At 39.7% G+C, this 17120-nt stretch overlaps 1 protein-coding gene across 1 annotated transcript; it reads left to right on the forward strand.

Annotated features, from left to right (window-relative positions):
• The first annotated feature begins 2972 nt into the window (after positions 1–2972).
• On the forward strand, positions 2973–16484 carry NUB1 (negative regulator of ubiquitin-like proteins 1). The gene is made up of 14 exons (XM_009572066.1): positions 2973–3092; positions 3178–3339; positions 5417–5475; positions 6061–6131; positions 7007–7189; positions 8733–8821; positions 10242–10348; positions 11237–11423; positions 11795–11902; positions 12072–12224; positions 13193–13339; positions 13621–13716; positions 14672–14864; positions 15801–16484. Exons 1-14 carry the CDS (start codon positions 2976–2978, stop codon positions 15962–15964), a joined length of 1836 nt encoding a protein of 611 aa, XP_009570361.1. The 5' UTR covers positions 2973–2975; the 3' UTR covers positions 15965–16484.
• Positions 16485–17120: the final 636 nt, after the last annotated feature.

Genomic DNA, 17120 nt, shown 5'->3' on the forward strand with positions numbered 1-17120 from the left:
CCCGTCCTGGCGGTATGCCGGGGAGCGCCCCTCCGCCCGTCCCCTCCCCGCGGTGCCTGCTCGGCCTGGCCGCCTCCCGCCTTGGGCTTGCCCGCTCAGAAGCGGGGGCTGGTTGTATCAGCTCCGCTGCCGCCCTGGGAGGACCCTGCTGTGGTTGCCCGAGGGGCCCCCGGCCCCGCGAGTGCTCCCCGGCCGCGGTGTGTTGGAGGTGCCTAAGAAGGCCGGCGACGTCGTGGCCGTGCTTAAAATCCCCTGGTATCACCGGTGACTTGAGGTCTTGGTGGTCTCGGTGCTGTCGTGGTAGGGGAGAGACTGGAGGTGCCCTTGGGGAGGCCTAAGGGTTTCCATCCTTTTGTTGAGCTTCTGGCTCGTGGGTTTTTTGCACATGATGCTGCTTCAGCCTCTTACCCCTCCTTTAGCCGTGGAGGGATGTATCATACTTGTGCCAGGTACTCTCCTGCTTGTTCTTACGAAAAAATAATTTGGACTGCTTTGTTAGTAAACCACTCTCAGAATCCTCTGTTCCTTCCCTCAAAAATTTGGCTTTTGAACCTTATTTCTGTAATTGTTTTCTTTTATGTCATATATAAGACTAACTGGCTCTGGAGGATGACATTCTAGTTACAAAAACTCAGTCTTGCATTCAAAATGGCCTCTGGGAAATACCCCTGATTGTTCACTCAAATTCGTTTTGAGAAAGTCCCTTTAAACTCTTACCGAAACTGAAATTGTGTCAGGAGCACTTGTGGTGTTGGCTGATGGAAAAGTAAGTCATAAATGTTTTTGCTAAGGATTCTCTTGCAATTTAGTTAGGGTGAAATAGGAATTTATGATAAATGTTAGAAGTGTTACATATAAAATGATAGCTTTTGTGTTTGTGAAAGCAGAATTTCTTTTTTTTTTTTAATAGAGCGTTGGAAAGAATAAGTTTAATTGAAGACTCCAGTGGTGTTTTTTGTTTTAATAGCTTAGTAAGAAATCACAAACTTATAAAACTACAAAATAGTATTGATAAAAAGATGAATAACCAGTTTATAAATGCCACTCACATTTACAATTCATAGTCTTAAGCATAGGTTGCAATTTTAGACTTTATCTGAGTGCCCCAAAACCACAGATACCTTTTTTGTTTCTGAAGTTAATGCTAAGTAGAATTACAGCTACAAAATGGTTCTTCAGCGTAACCTAAAAGTGGGAAAATGATGGTTACAGGTGGTTCATGAGAATTGCCTGGCATGTTTTGGAAAAGGGGGAAAGCTGCACTAATAGCTTCCAACACAACGTTTTGAAAATTGAGTGTGTTTGTTGTTTCTGCTTTGTAAATGCCATGTTTTGCCCTGGCCCTAAAATAGTAATAATAATAATAACAACAATGTCATCCCAGCAAGAAAAAAAAATGCATGGTTGTCTCTCGTAGTTTGGACAGACACTATGGAAATTGCAGCAATCAAACAGGAAGAATTGTTAAACCATCCATTTGCTCAGTTAATCCTTCTGACTCCGCTTTTAGAAGAGACTGTTGTCTTTGCAGCGTTCAAAGATTCTTTGAATAGTGTTTTTCTGAGTAAGGAACAGTATTTGAAACTGGAAAAATGGATAGAAGTGTTTTGATTCTTCTTTTCTGTCCTCCTCTCCAGAGAGCTATCTGCTAATAAACAAGAATGAGAAAGGGAAACCACTCTGAAAGAAAAGTGAAACTGATTAATCAAATTTCAATGCCAACCTCAGTGCATATATGCCAACATTTTAATGCTTTTCCGTATAAATTAAAGGACATCTTCCATATGACTCCCAGTGTTCAAGAGCCAAAAGTCTCCCATGCTTTAACATGCACATAGATTTTCTTTGGGTTTTTTTTTCTGTTGAGGTCACTGCACCCACCTTTCCTTGCCCTCTCTGCCTTCCCTATTTCTTGGGGTTTTTTTTTCAGGGATGTGGTGATTCACTCACAGAGGTTACTGCTTTCTCTGAGCTGAATAAGAATAACCTGTGGTGATGAATTCTGCCTAAACTCTTACCTGTGAGCCAGGGAGCTGCTCTGTTCTCCCCAGTGATGGGTACTTTAATGCCTGGTGCAGGTTTACAGTACATGTCATCTCTGATCTCAGCCTCTGCACTTTATGTTGCTTGTGCCCCCATGTGCCTGTTCTAGCTTTGCAGTGGGAAGGGCATCTCTTGGACTATGAAAAGTGGCACCCTGGTATTCCATCTTTGTGAAACCAGAATTTTACAATACCATTTTATGATACTATTAAACTTGTTTGCTGGACAAATGATTGAGATCGGGGAGGGGAGGCATAGATCATTGTCCCGTTAGCTCTCTGCGCTCTAGCTGATCTCAATTTGCTGGAGGGCTGTGAGCTTTACCTTATGGTCTTCTCATGGTGGAGCTTGTGGTTCTGAGATGTTCCGTCCTGACACTTCATTTCTATCCTCCCAAAGAGCAATAATTTGTGTTCAACCATCCACTGATGTAGAAAGGCTGTTCAAGTAGGGAAGTGGGAGAAGGAGGAAGGCAGGGGTACAGCAAGGACATGTTTTAGGGGGGAGCTGGATTGAGCAGCCCTGTTCAGGGTTGGGCAGAAGAATTGAATCATGGCTTTTGATGAATCAGCACCTTCTGCAATTCCAGCTCACATGAGGGGTCAGGAAGAGGTTTAATTTGTCTTGAATTGGCAAGGTCCAATGCAGGGGGCTTCTGAATTACCTGTTCTCCAATCCAGGTTTCACCCCCTTTCCAATTTGGACTCAGGTTCCCCTCCCCACCAAAACGCGTGGAATGCATTTTATACTCATTTTTTTTTTTTTTTGAAACGCATGGAATGCATTTTATACTCAATTTTTTTTTTTTCAGAATTCTGAAATGTCACTTAGACTTCTTGAAAAAGTACAATATCTTAGTACAGGAAAGCTGTATTAAAAGATTGATTATTTTTCTTTCTTTTCCATTCCAATTCTGCTTTTGTTGTAGAAGAATGGCACAAAGGAAGTATTTAATAGCAAAACTGACAAGTTGCTTAAGAGAGGACAAAATTCAGCTATGGAAACCACCATATACAAATGAAAAAAAAGAAGCTGGTAAAGAGATAAAGGTAAATATTCTCTCTGAGTTGATGTCATGCGTCTTCCATGTCATACTGCTGGTGCATTTTCCCAGTTTTTCTTGCCGTTTTTTAGGAGCTTGTACAAAAATATTCATCCAAGCTGAATATCAATGAGAACGATACAGAGAATATGCTTGAAGAAATACGGTGTAAAGCAATTGAGCGTGGAACAGGAAATGAAAATTTTAAAGTGACTGGGATTGCGAGACTTGATATATATCTGCCTCGTAGAAAAGTAAGTGACGTTGCAGAAAAGTCAGGATAAGTAGTTTTACTTTGATGGCCTTCTGAGTTCTAGATATGTATCTAATGCAAATATTTTCACTTCTTCAACTTTTTCAGGTGTTTCATATGAGAGATCTGTGTTAAGTATATAAAATATGGGGGAAGGGGGAGTTATGTAGGTATATTTCAGTTTCCCAGGTATGTTGGAATACTATGGCAAAGGAATATAATATTGGGAGATCAGTAACTATCTTCCCTTTAGGATTTAATGAGAAATTATCTTTCAATTAAGAAAAGTAAATTAGATTTAAGTATCTATCTAGTTCAGTTTGATTCCTTCTGACGTAACTGTTCATATTAGCAGTAAAGAGCAGATGTATTTTTTTCAGCTGTAAATGCCTCAAGTTGAGCTAGCATATGAATAAATCTGTATTACCACAGCTTTTGTTTAAATGACAGCTTTAATTTAAAACAAATTCTCTTTAAGTGCAATAAGCAACTTGAACTTGGTGTCATCTTAAGCCTTGTATGGCTGATGACATTGAAAAGAACTCCTTTAGCTTTTAATTGTGGCATGTGGCAATATTCTTACAGTGATGACATTATCCTCTTGTAACTATTCCAGTCCAGGCAGCTAACTAAACTTACTTTAAAATAGGTATGGCAAGTGTTTGAACTTGGAAATGAGAAGCAGGATTTGCTGCTGTGATGGTACTCATCTGTTGCCTCCTAAGTCAGGCTCCTAAAAGCTTCACAAAGATAGAACTGAATTAAGTCTTGCCCTTTTAAAGCCAGGCTTCAACCTCTAGTTTCACGCATAAAATGTACCAGAATAATGATGTGAATCTATTTAAATCAGTGTCAGACTGGTCACCATACCAGATTCTGTGGCTACATCTACCCTAGTCAGCTAAACACAGGTGGGGGACAGGCTGGCCGCTGTTTGATGGACATCCATACTGTCAAGCTGTTAGCATCGGCTCTGATGCAGTTTAGCCCAGGCCCCCTGGTATCCTGCCGAGCAATGCCCAGGCACAGTGTGAGGGCTGACATGGCCAGGGACCGGTCTCAAATGGCACTTTGGATACAGCTGCTCTGCTTTGAAGGTTGAGAGGATTCAACCATATGGATGTGAAGTGTGCTGTGCAGGTTGGTCACAAGACAGAGAGCAGACCCTTGGTTAGGTTCTTACTAATACAAAGCCTCTTAACTGGGAAAATTTCCCCCTTAAAAACAGTCTCTAGCAAGCACAACAACTGTCGCCAATCACTTCCTAGTTTTGATCATGTGCAGCAGCAGCATCTTCCCCAATGCTCTATGTCTTCGTCCACTCTGATAACACTGAAAGAGAAGTTCTTTATTTAGGTGCACTAAAGGTTGTAGTCTTCTTATCAGCAACAGAAGTGAATGTTCACTTTGGAAAAAGGCAATGTTTTTTTTCTTCTGAAGATCTTAGATGGTAACCTATGCTTCAAAAGGATTTTTTTTTTTTTTTAACTGAATACTTGCAAAAACACAACACACAATCATAATTGTTCTCTCTCCTGTAGTGAAAAATAATTACCAGGGAATGTAATGGGCTAAAGGATAGAGGGTGTTAAGTGATTGCCATGCAGTTAAAACAAACAAGTAATTTCATAATTCCTCTTTACAATGCTACTGGGCATAGGGGAATTAATTAATTTAAAATTCCAGTTTATCTAATCTGGGACCAGAGACACTAATAGGAATTAATCATAACTTAGCCAGTCATAGGTGAGTGGCATAATTACAAAGCAGAGTTAAGATTGGAAGTGCGTAATTAAATTAGTCAGTTTAAATTGTTTGGTTCTGAATTTAGATTTATCTAATTCTGAATCTTCTGCTGTTACAATACTCATTTTTAGCACTGTATAGCAAGTACAAGACTCCCTACCCAGAAATTACAAATAGGTATCCCCAACCATAACCCTGTTAACATGATTATTATTTGAAAAAGAAATTGTAGTTGTTGTAAAACAATTAATTAAGAAAATGTCCAAAGTATCTTGATATCATGCTTTTTTCCTTCCCTCCTCCTTTCCCCTAACCCAATATAATTACTATAGAGCAGAAAAATCCCACTGGAAACTAACCTGTTCATCACAGGCAAGGAGCTCAGATCACAGTAAGTATAATTACCCTTGGTTCTTATCTAATGAGATAGCATACTGTCATACAGTACTAAAAAAAAAAAGACAGAGCACTATTTGTTTGATTTAAGCTGTTTCTTAGCATGTATGTTTGCTCAGTACGTCTGAATAGGATGTCCAGCGTCCCTGTAGGGCAGTTCTTCATGTAAGAAGCTGTGGTTTAACAGATAGAAAACAGGGAAGTTGCAACTGTGGAAGAAGATAGCTCTTTGTAAATCCCCAGCAAGTACCTGAGAAGGCACTAGTGATCAGTATTCCAAATCTGTAACTAGGCAGGTCTTCTGAACAGTGAATATTAGCTTCTCTTCCTTTTGTGTTCTTAAGCCTAATAAAATCAGATTCTTTTCTGTCTGTTTTGCTTTTTCCCTTTCTGTATCCCAGGTTTTCCCTATATGGGATACAAAGCTTTCTGATGATGTTATTTTACTCCTAGCAGCCTTTTATAGCAAGTTTTAAGCCAGTTACAAGCATACTAATTTTGAAGTTTTATTGCTATTCTAACAGAAATACTGTATAGCCTTAAAAATTTATATTGATGGATGAAATGATTTATTTCACAGGATAGCACAGGAACATGCATTAAAAGAAAATGCTATCAAAATAATCATAAATAAGAAGCAGCTTGACCTGGGTACGTATCTCTAGTTGAGTATACTTCTATGATAATTTTCTAGGTTACTGATTCTCAGAAGAAAAATTTCTTGCAACTTTGTTAATTTCAGAAATTCCCAAGGAATAGCAGTTATATTTGTCAGGTTCTGCTCTACAGGAAATGTAATAAATTATAATGATCAAAATTCTTAGATAGAATTAGAGCAATTACAGGAATCTTGTAATAAATGTTGAAAATCCATTTTGCAAGTGTAGAAACACTGAAAATGCACAATTAATAGAAACCCTAAATTTCCTCAATAACAGCACATTCAAAAACTCTTTGTAATGCTTTATACATGTTCAACTTGTCAGACATGTTGTGGGAAGTGATGACAACAGCTTTCTCTTTATTGATGGCCTAAGCATCTGACATATTTATTTCCCTTAGAGTATGTCAGAATTAGAGCCATGGAATTGACAATAGGAACTCAGATTCAATTCCCAGTTTCTCTGTCCTGTTTCCATTGCGGTGTATGATCCTGAACATGTTGTTATTCCAGTTTTTGCGTGTAGATCGATTAACTGAAATACAGGCGTATCTTTTGAATGTTTTGAAAAAAGCAAGCAAAGAAACATACCAATCATCTAAAAAGCACTTTTAAAATGCAAGTCTGATTCTAATTTCTGAGTTTCTGCTGAATATATCAGTAATTGGCAAGGGTTTTGATTGAGTTCTTGAGTCTAGGAATTACTGTAGTTCTTTAGTACAGTACGAGTAAAGCGAGGGGCTGTTCAGGTTTTGTTTGTGGGTGGTGTTATTTTACCCCCCCCGCCCCATGGCAGTACAATGTAAAATGGTCTCACTTCACAAATAGAATATTTGGATTGTATTCATCACACTCTATTTTGCAGGCAAAACCCTTGAAGACCAGGGTGTAACACACAATGCAAAAGTGATGGTACTTCAACTGGAACAGAGTGATGAGGAAACTAAAAGAAAAGTTCAGGAAGAAGAACTTCAATGCAAGAAAGAAAAAGAAATAAATGACAAGATGCAAAGAACTAAGAAGGGTTTGGAAATTCTAGCAGAGAGAGGTAAGGGGGGTTGTTGGGTTTTTTTTGTGGGGTGGGGGGGAGATGGGTGTTCATTAATTCTTGGGCATCAAAAATTATCTTCTCAGTGAACTTTCAACATAGAAGCCCGTACCATGGCTGGATTTCAGTTTATACTTTTCTAGGTTTCAACCTACTTGAAAACTGCATTTTAAGTTGACTAAAACTTCTTCTACTCTAACTCTTATCACACAACTAGAATGCTAGAAAACATTTGGTACTTTCAGAAGGATATAATATGAATCAATTATTTAATTGGCACTTGACAGTTAAGGGACTGATTACTCTTGAGAACAGGCTTTAAATTTATTGTAGACATAAACACAGTGGAATAATGTATTATAAGTCATTACACACTTTTTTGTAGCTTACCTCAGATATGGCTGTGCGTAACCATGGTTTCGTTGTGCAGAACAGCTCACTTGTCATTCTCATCTGTAACGTGGCTGTTCTGTTCTCATTGCATTTGACGTTGATTGCTGGCAACTGTGGATTAAGTTAAAGGGATATAGTCAATTCAACAGTAATAATTTTTCAAAATGAGGTTGTGTTTGTGAATTGCATTGCTAGATGGTGAGTTTAAATCACTTCTCTATTTTATTGTTTCAAAAATCCACAAATAAGAAACTGTGAAACTGAGTATGGAACGAATTCCTGCCAAATGCAAAAATACCTCAACAAAGCTGCTTTTAACAGTCAGTGACAGCCTGTTTCTTACTATAATATCAGATTTTGAACAAATGAAAGAAGTGATTCCTTTTATGGATGTAAGGGGTAATTTAGACCCCAGCCCTTGAATCCTGTACAGGGCCTCTTTAAGGTATTTGCCACTAACTGTCAGTTATAGCACAATGCCAGAGTTACAGAGTGGAGTCCAAATGGGCTCACAGGCTGAAGGTTCTGTGTGAAGCTGTGTGAAGTGTAGAAAGGATTTAACAACCCTTTTGTTTCATCTGAGAAAAATTGTAGGGCAGAAGTTTTTAATCTCAGCAAACTCCTGCTCAACTGTCTTCTGTTTACAAGAAAAGCATCTTTTCATTTTAAATCAGGTGGAAGTGAAAACAAAATTGATAGTTTGGTTATAAGCATTAAAGATATGGGGAAAGGAAAATACTGAGCTGTATTTTTTTTTTCCTTTCAGTTTTATCAACTATGCTCAGTTGTGTTTTTATATTCAATGCTTCATTTGATAAAGCATTTCAAATGTTATATCATGTAAAATGTGTTTTGTCTTCTGCAAAAAATTCTTTACAATTCATGTAACTTTTAATGTTGTGTCTAAATTTCTGGATGAACAGGGCATTTTCCTTAGTGACGTTTCTAAAAGTTCCTCACATTTGTCTGATCAGGGCTATTTTTGATAGGTCTGTCCAAGACACAGATGCAGCCTTTATACGTAATTTTTTGTGGTTTGCTTGTTTGCTTTTTTGTTTAACCATGTACTTGCTGACATAATCTTATAACAGCAGAGTTACTCCGTTGAAGGTGATACTTAAAACTTAAACTGCTTTTTCTTACCTTTCAGAGGAGTACTTGGATCCAGATTCTGTTCCATACCTAGATATAGCTAATCAGACTGGAAGGTCAATTGAGATTCCTCCTCAAGCTAAAAAAGTAGGTAAAAGTATCTTACAAAGCTACTAAGACAGCTTTTTAAAGCTTGATTCGTGAAGAATTTCAAATACGGGATTGAAATACAGTCAGACTTTTTTGGGATATAACCCTGGGTCCAGTAGATGTTTGCTTAATAAAAATAATTTTGAAATAAAATTAAAGTAGAACTCTACAATTGGGAATACTTCAGTCATCTGGAGACAGACCTTTGATTGCTGATCGAATTGCAGGTCTAATCTTGCACTGACCCCTGTGTGGTCCATATCTTATTTTTGTGTTTTAAGATGAGCTTTAACTTTGTTATATCCTAGCACCTATTTTAAATTTTGGGTGCCCTAGAACAACATGAAAATAACTTGTTCATTAGGCCTCAGTTTCACTTGGAAACTCGGTAAGTCTTTCAAAGTCGGACTCTTTTAAATTAGTTTTGGGATCTTTTGCACTGTGACCCCTCTCAAATTTAAATTTGTTCACCATTCAAGAAAGTTCCACATTCCCAACTCAAAATATCTTTGTTTGGGTGCATGGATTGAATTACAGTAGGAGTGACATACCTGATGTTGGCTGCTGAAGCAGAAGAATAGTGATAGATGCTGCCTTTTAAGATTGCTGGATTTTCTGACGATAAATAAAAATCTTTACAAATACTTGGAATTACACCCAGTAACAAAAAAAATACCTTGGAAAGAAATGAGCAGGCCCCAACGTGTGCTAAGTGCTGGCCTAGCCTCTTCTGAGGCATACTGTGTTTTCTGCATCATCTGAAGTTTCTGGATGATTGGAATAAAAACTGTCCATTCTCACAATGCACGCTGTTCTGATGAAGTGCTGAAAGTAGTAATTCACCGGAAGAGTTAAAAGCATCAAATGTTCAAGTACACAAGATTTCATCAGTATTGAACATGGGTGAGAAGAAATACTGCAGGTTGTTTCTATCCAGAAATATTATTTACATTTCCATTTGTCATACTGCAGGAACTAGAGTGTTTTCCTGCCACATCCAAATTTAATTTTCAATTCTGAGGTTTTGCAGGAGGTGAATCGTTAGGTTTTACGAGTTAGTTGTAATAGCAAAGCAAAACAAATTTGGTGCTGTTAGGAAGTGTAGCTCCCAGAAAAATGCTTAACTTTTTATCACTCATCATTGAAAATCTATCTAGGGTTGCATTCTTAAAATAAACTTGGTGCAACGTTTCATGTGTCAGTAACATTCATTGCTTTCAATTAGACAATATCTGACACTAGCAGATGGGAGAAAAGTATGACACGATGTGAAATGGTACTGCTGTTATAGAACTGATACAGTGGTATTTTTCTAGGAAGAACAAGGGCTCTAATGGATTACCTAGGTATTTCTTTTTAGTTATGTAAGTGAGTTGGGGAGGTGCAAAAAAAAAAAGTCTCAATCTGTTTTTTCTAGGCACTTGTGCTGGCAATGGGTTATCATGAGAAGGGCAGAGCATTAATGAAGAAGAAAGAATATGAAATAGCACTGCCATATTTGTTGGATGCTGATAAACACTTCTGGTAAGAACCTTTTTGAGCCCTTGTGTCTCTCTTTCCTTTATGGTTAACCAAATACAGGAACAGTATTAGCTCTATGTGTGCATGTAAATCAGGGCCTGTTTTCCCCGGCATTACTTCACACCCCCTCTGCAGATGGTAAGCAGCAGACAAAGGCTCTGACTTGCAGTGACAGGTGGCTTCATGTAGAACAGCTGAAACAGATACTGCCACTGGGCAATTTAATCTTTCATATCAACATAAACAGAAACTGTCAATATTAATGTACTAGGCTATAAATTGCATTAGCTTGAGAGACAGTTACAGATACCCTTGCAATTGCTCCTGTGAAATAATAATTTCTTGTAAAAGGTGGAGCACATAGCTGCATACTGACTGATAGGTCAGTAACAATACCAGGATTTTGGCAGGTAAACTACTTTCCTGTCAGCAGTCAGAGCCCTAAATTGCTCTTCTGAGATCCCCAGAAGTAATATTGTCCCCATCTGTTTCTCATCTGTATGCACATGCAAGGAGACTGGCACAGGACTCAGCATGTTCACGTGCACTAAGGAAGACAGTTTCTCTGTCCTCTCAAAGATTACATAGGGTTTAACTCCGTTCTGCTTTTAAAAAGATGCTGTCTTAAGTAGTAACAAAATGAGTTGTGACTACTGTAATTCTTTGAGATGTAGTGTTACCATTAGTGCCCCGTGTATCAGTGAATGTGGTGGGAGATCAGTGCTTTATTAAAGTTCCACTGACATCAGTTTGCTACCCCAAATACGAGGTAGCTTTCTCAAATATGTGAGTATGTGTATGTCTAGCATGTTGTTTCGCTAGTGTTAAAAAGTATGTGGAAAAAATAAACCACCTCTCCTAAAAAAACAAAGTAATTGTTTTATTTTCCAGTGAGTGTAGCACAGAACTCCTGAATACTGTTGACAACTATGCAGTACTGCAGCTGGATATAGTGTGGTGCTACTTCCGCCTGGAGCAGCTGGACTGCCTGGATGATGCAGAGAAAAAGCTGTCCACAGCACATAGGTGCTTCCAGAGGTGCTATGGGGAGAACCATGAAAGACTTATTGATATCAAAGTACGCTGATTTTGATTTAATTAGGGTGGCTTTTTTTTTTCTACATGTATTCAGTTATTGTTCAAGTATTACAAGACTGACTTTTAGAAGTTTAAAGTTTTCTCGTGCTTCCTCAGCCTGTGTTCTAGTTGTGTAATTGTCAGTGTAACGAAAGCATTGGACCTGACACAAAGGTGATGGCAAACTTGCATTTATGTGCACAGACATTATCGGTAGTTTAGATGTGATACTTTATCTGCATATTAAGTGTCACATGTTAGTGACTATGTCTTCTTTAAATGTGTAAAGTGTTCTATTGATAATGAATTGATGTTCTACCACATGCTTCTACCCATGTGCCCTCCCCCTCCCTTGTTTAAACAATTCTTTAGGGAAGCTATGGTCGTGAGAAGGTTTTATTTCTACGGCTTTACCTCCTTCAAGGGATAGGACACTATCACAGTGGCAGAGAAAAGGAGGCCGCTGAGTATATTCAGAAGGTAAGACACCATTAGGTAAAACTTTTGAGTCGTTCACACTAGCTCTTATGTTTGGGCTCTTGCATCTTCTCCCTGTTCTTTGCTTACTCAGAAAAATGGGGAGACTTTTTTTTTTGTTTGTGTGTTAGCAACAGTGTAAGTAGTATAATTTTGTTCTTTCTATATACAGGCATCTCGTTTATATGAAGAGCTGTCCATAGATCCTGATAAAGTTTATCGCCTGTCACTCCTGGGATTCTCCGAACAGGAAGCTCGCCTTGCCCTGCGAGCATGCCATGGGAATGTGGAGCATGCTGCCAATCTTATCACCAACAGGAGAGAGGTATGGTACAGTGAAAGTATTGAATCAAGGATCGTATCCGTTGGAGTGCCCATAAGGTCATGTTTTGTGTGAGTAGTGCAACATGGTGCTAAATTAAGGACTTCGATTATCCTGCTTTGGCACTGTTAGTGTAACTAACGGTTTGACATCTGTTGCCACAAGTTTGAAACCAAAACTTAATACAACAAGGGAAGCTCTGTCCCAAAACAGATGGGATGAGAGAGCCGAAGACCTGTGGTTGTACCACAGAAGTGCATAGGAAGACTTTGCACCAGTGTTTGCTAGTCAGCCATGCTCCGTATGGGAACAAAACCACCATGATCAAGCTGTCACTCCTGGGCTTGGCTGGTCTGAAAGGCGAGAGGCTGCACAATGAAGTGCTAAGGGTAACCATCAAGCTACACCATATTACGGCTTTGGACTTGGGAGATCCAGGAGGGGAGAAGGATTTTTTGGGTTTTTTTTTTTGTGCTAAAGTGAAGGAAGCTGAAGTGAAGACAGTGTTGTCCAGATCTGAAGTGCCTGAAGTTACGTTTGGTAAGCTGAGGTGGCACTTCTAGACTTCACACAGTGAAATGTGGATGGAAAAGTCAAATGGCTGAGAGAAGGGCTGAACAGAACTTGGCTACGTGCTCAGTTCTGACTGTATGTCCTTGGCAAGTCTTGTCTACAGGCCCATCTGCCAAACGGGTTTATCACTTACCACACAGGGCCTATAATAGCTGTGATAGCATAAGATCCGATCCGCAGAGGCTGCAGAGCGGAAGTATGGCAACAGTGCTTGCTCATGGAAATGCAACTTTATTTAGTAATGAGTGTCTGGCAGCACAGTCTGTATTTAAAAAAAAAAAAAAATCCCTTTTCCTCAAGAGATTCAAACTCAAAGTAAATCCAAGAAACCCTATCTGCATAGGGGAAGGCTGAAGCACTCCCATGCACTGAGCTTTGTAATGGCTGTGTTCTTGCAGGAAAAGGCACAGATAAGGAGGGAGGAGAGAGCTAAAAGAAGGCAGCGACGGGAAGACATAAACACCTTGAAAAGTATGGGCTATTCAGAGAGAGCTGCTCAAGTAGCTCTTCATAATACACAAGGAAACCTGGACCAAGCCTTTAAGGTAAGTGATTTTCAGGAGTAGTACTTTTGTACAAAAAAACTACTTTGTTTTTTTTTTCTTTTGTGTAGCAGATTCTTATTTTCTGTAGTCTCTATTCGTTAGTTCACAGCTACCTTTTCTGAACTGTAATGACTGAACTTCCACTTCCTGACCCAATGAATCAGGTATCATTTAAGTTGGCTGAGGTTTGCTTATATCAACTACTGGGCTAAATGCATATCCATATCGAGGACTATTATATTTCTATTGCTCTATTCTGATCCCTCCCTGTTTTGTTGTAGTTTATTCTTGACAATCCAGAGTTATTGTTGGAAGATGATGATGATGATCCTGTGGCCATGGACCAGTATCAGGTTTCCCAGGAAAGTATTGATCAAGTAAGTTAGACCTTTTGCTTACTTAGGAGTTGGTTGTCTTGTTTCTGAATTATGCCTTCAAACACACCAGATCTTCCTTAAGCAAAGCTGTACAAATTTCCTTTGACCCATGTCACTCAAGCTGTCACACTTCCACTGTCTGGCACCTGCTTTTGACGGTGAAGTCACACTCAGGCTAAAACATAATCTGTGTGTACTTCCTGCCCAATACACCAACCTGTCAAGCGCAGATGCGGAGCAAAGTCTGTGCACTCTAATGCTCTATTCCCAGAAAGACAGCAAAGAGAAATTCATTCAAGTCTCTAAACACTGAAGTGCACAAAAGAGTTGGAATGTGTCTTTCTCATCATAGGCCGCCTGAAAAGCTCTTCAGTAGTTAGTGTGGCTATGTAATCAATGACAGACAGGCAAGAAAACTATATTGCCTAGAAAAAGTAAATAGCATGTGCACCCTCCTGATACGCTGGAGTGCTCTGAAGCTTCCTTTTGAAAGACAGAAAAAGAATTGGTCTGATATTAAACAAGAGGCTCTTGATTCTGCTCAACATCCCGGCCGCCTGAAAAGCTCTTCAGTAGTTAGTGTGGCTATGTAATCAATGACAGACAGGCAAGAAAACTATATTGCCTAGAAAAAGTAAATAGCATGTGCACCCTCCTGATACGCTGGAGTGCTCTGAAGCTTCCTTTTGAAAGACAGAAAAAGAATTGGTCTGATATTAAACAAGAGGCTCTTGATTCTGCTCAACATCCCCATTCCTTTAATAGGTCACTGCCCTGTTGTTAACTGTTCCAGTAAACCAGAGTCAGTGTCCTGGAATTCCTGGCATGTAGTGCTTTCCTCCGTGCAAGAGGAATGACTGTCAGATGCAGAGTCAGATTCCTGCCAGACCCTGGTGCTGGATGAGCTTGGATTTCTCCAGATTTTTTTATTTTTATATTTTTCTCTTTCCTGTAGCTGATGTATATGGGTTTCAGCCGTGAGTCGGCAGAGCAAGCTTTAAAGGTCTTTAAAGGCAACATCCACTTAGCTTCCCAAACCCTTGCTCATTATGGGGGAGTTCTTCCTGCTTCACTGCAGCTGTCTCCAGAAGGGTCCAGTCCATCAGAAGAATCAACTTCATCAAAAGACTCGCCTACAGAGTCTGCAGGTAAGAAATGCTGCATACAGCAGGCAGAGGAGAGGGAAGCAGGGCGGCTGTTCTTCTGGCTCTTGAACAAAACAATTAAGCGATTTCTGCTTAAATACTGGTAGAGGGCCTTGAGTAATGCCCCAGACTGCTTTTATCAATAACATGGTTACAGGCAAGGCGTCCATCACCCCAGATAAGCTATAGCCCCAGCAGTAAGTGACAGCCATATAGGGAACCATAAGGGATACATATCAGCTGTAGGCAGTGCATAAGACAGATGCATCCCAGAAGAAAGGGGTGGCCTTCAGGGGCGTCCTGGAAAGGGCTAAGAGGAAATGGCTGCTGAGTGGGTGATGGCTTTGGCACACAAGGCTGGAGGCCTCTGGTGTCTGTGTCCTCACTTCGCCAGTGAGGCCCTCACTAGCAATTCTAGCTTCTCCCAGCTAATTGTACTCACACCAGTTTTCTTTAAAACAAACCAACCTCTCCCTGCCTGTATTCTTTCAGAGAGCAAGGACTAAGTTGCTGGACCATGTTCCCTGGACCTACCACTGATAATGATGAATTTTTGGCTTGCTAATATGTGGGTTCTGACTGCTAGGAAGTTTATTCCAAATCTGTGCTATACAGTCAGCTGATTTGACCACATACTCCTTCCTCATGCCCCTTATGTGGTAGAACTGTAATTGATACTTACCATTTAGCAAAGAGGAAACTTGGACATTCTCTCTCTCTCTTCCGTTATTTGTCAGAGCTGTAGTGATCCCTGTTGTACAGCTAAGAGCTTTCCTACAGCTTTAAATAATAGGAAAAAAATTGCCTTCCTGCAATATCCTTTGCAGAGCTATTTTAACTGGGGTGGTTTTACAGGAACGGACTTGCAGAGCAGTCATGCTGGTGAAAGAGGGAAAGTACCAACTTCTTTGAATTCACTGCTGCTTTCTTTGTCGGAAGGTTCTTCTAGTTCACCAACAGATGACGACATGGAGACTGATGCAGTCAATGAAATCCTAGAGGATATTCCTGAACATGAAGAGGATTATCTGGATTTAACACTGGAGGAAGAGGAACAGATCATTCATGAGTACTTATCCTATATACAAGTACCACAGCATTAAATCCCATTACATCTACTTCAGTTATATGTATTTACCTTGACGAATTGAGTTTGGATTGTAAATGCACCTTCAGCTTATCTCTTACTAAATGCCTTGAATTCAGTTAAACTGTAGGTGGAACACTTAATTCCTGCTTATTTATAAATCTGCTTAAAGCCTACATTTGTGATACATTGTAATTTATTGTCATAGCAAAAAATAGAAACATTTATTTTCAGAAGAAAATTTAATAGAACTAAACTATATTTTTATTGTGAAATAAGTTAATTCACTTAGTATTCGAGTAAAGAAGCATTTCTATACCATTTTAAAATACCAGCTTTAAAAAAAAAGTGAGTTTGTAAATCAGAAACATAGCTCATGAGGTTGTAGAGGTATCAACTTACAAACACTTCTCCTTTTCTTCTGCAAGATTTCTAAGAGTCATTTATCTATCTGTTGTGCATGGATTTATACTGTGTTCTGCTTGTCGCTTCATGCGGTTGTTACGCAGGCAATAAAGGTAACTGTGCTGCTGCTTTTAGTAAGTCTTCCATGCTTTGGTTTTAAAAACCAGTAGGAACTACCTGGCAGGGCTGTGTCTGTCAGACCCCAGTGACCTGTGTAGTGTATTTCGTTTTATAACTAAATAACCAGTTTCCCTAAGCAGCTCTTCTTAACCTCTTGTAGGTGTGTGGCTTAAGACTGATGGATTTTATGGGGACTACAGGATTTTCTTTAATCAGCTGTTGAACAAAACTTGGCTCAGGCACTGTCTCAGTAGTTGTCCCCAGCTTCTGGAGAAATATTTGGGGGGTTTTTTAGCGTGTTTTATAACATCCCGTTTTCTGCTATGTAAGCAGAAGTTCCCCTGCTTGTCAGCTTTTCTTAAGAAGGGTTTATTTGATTCCCATACTTCAGTCTCACGGCAGAGGGAGCTCATGCCCCATCTGCGCCAGGCGTGGTGCTGGAGTTGGTGGGGTCTGGGGAACTGGCAGTGATCTCCGCTTAGAGCGAGGCCCAGCAGCAGCTGCTGGAAAATGAACCTTCCATGAGGTGACAGTTTGTTCTTACCCAGCGTTTATCAGTGGGGAAATGAGGGCTTGAAGTTTTGTTAGGGGAAACAGCATTCTGGAGGAAGCAGAGCTTTGGCCTGCAAAATGACTGCTCATTTCCA

The sequence above is a fragment of the Fulmarus glacialis genome, unplaced genomic scaffold (genome assembly GCF_000690835.1).
Source record: "Fulmarus glacialis isolate BGI_N327 unplaced genomic scaffold, ASM69083v1 scaffold15072, whole genome shotgun sequence".
Taxonomy (NCBI): domain Eukaryota; kingdom Metazoa; phylum Chordata; class Aves; order Procellariiformes; family Procellariidae; genus Fulmarus; species Fulmarus glacialis.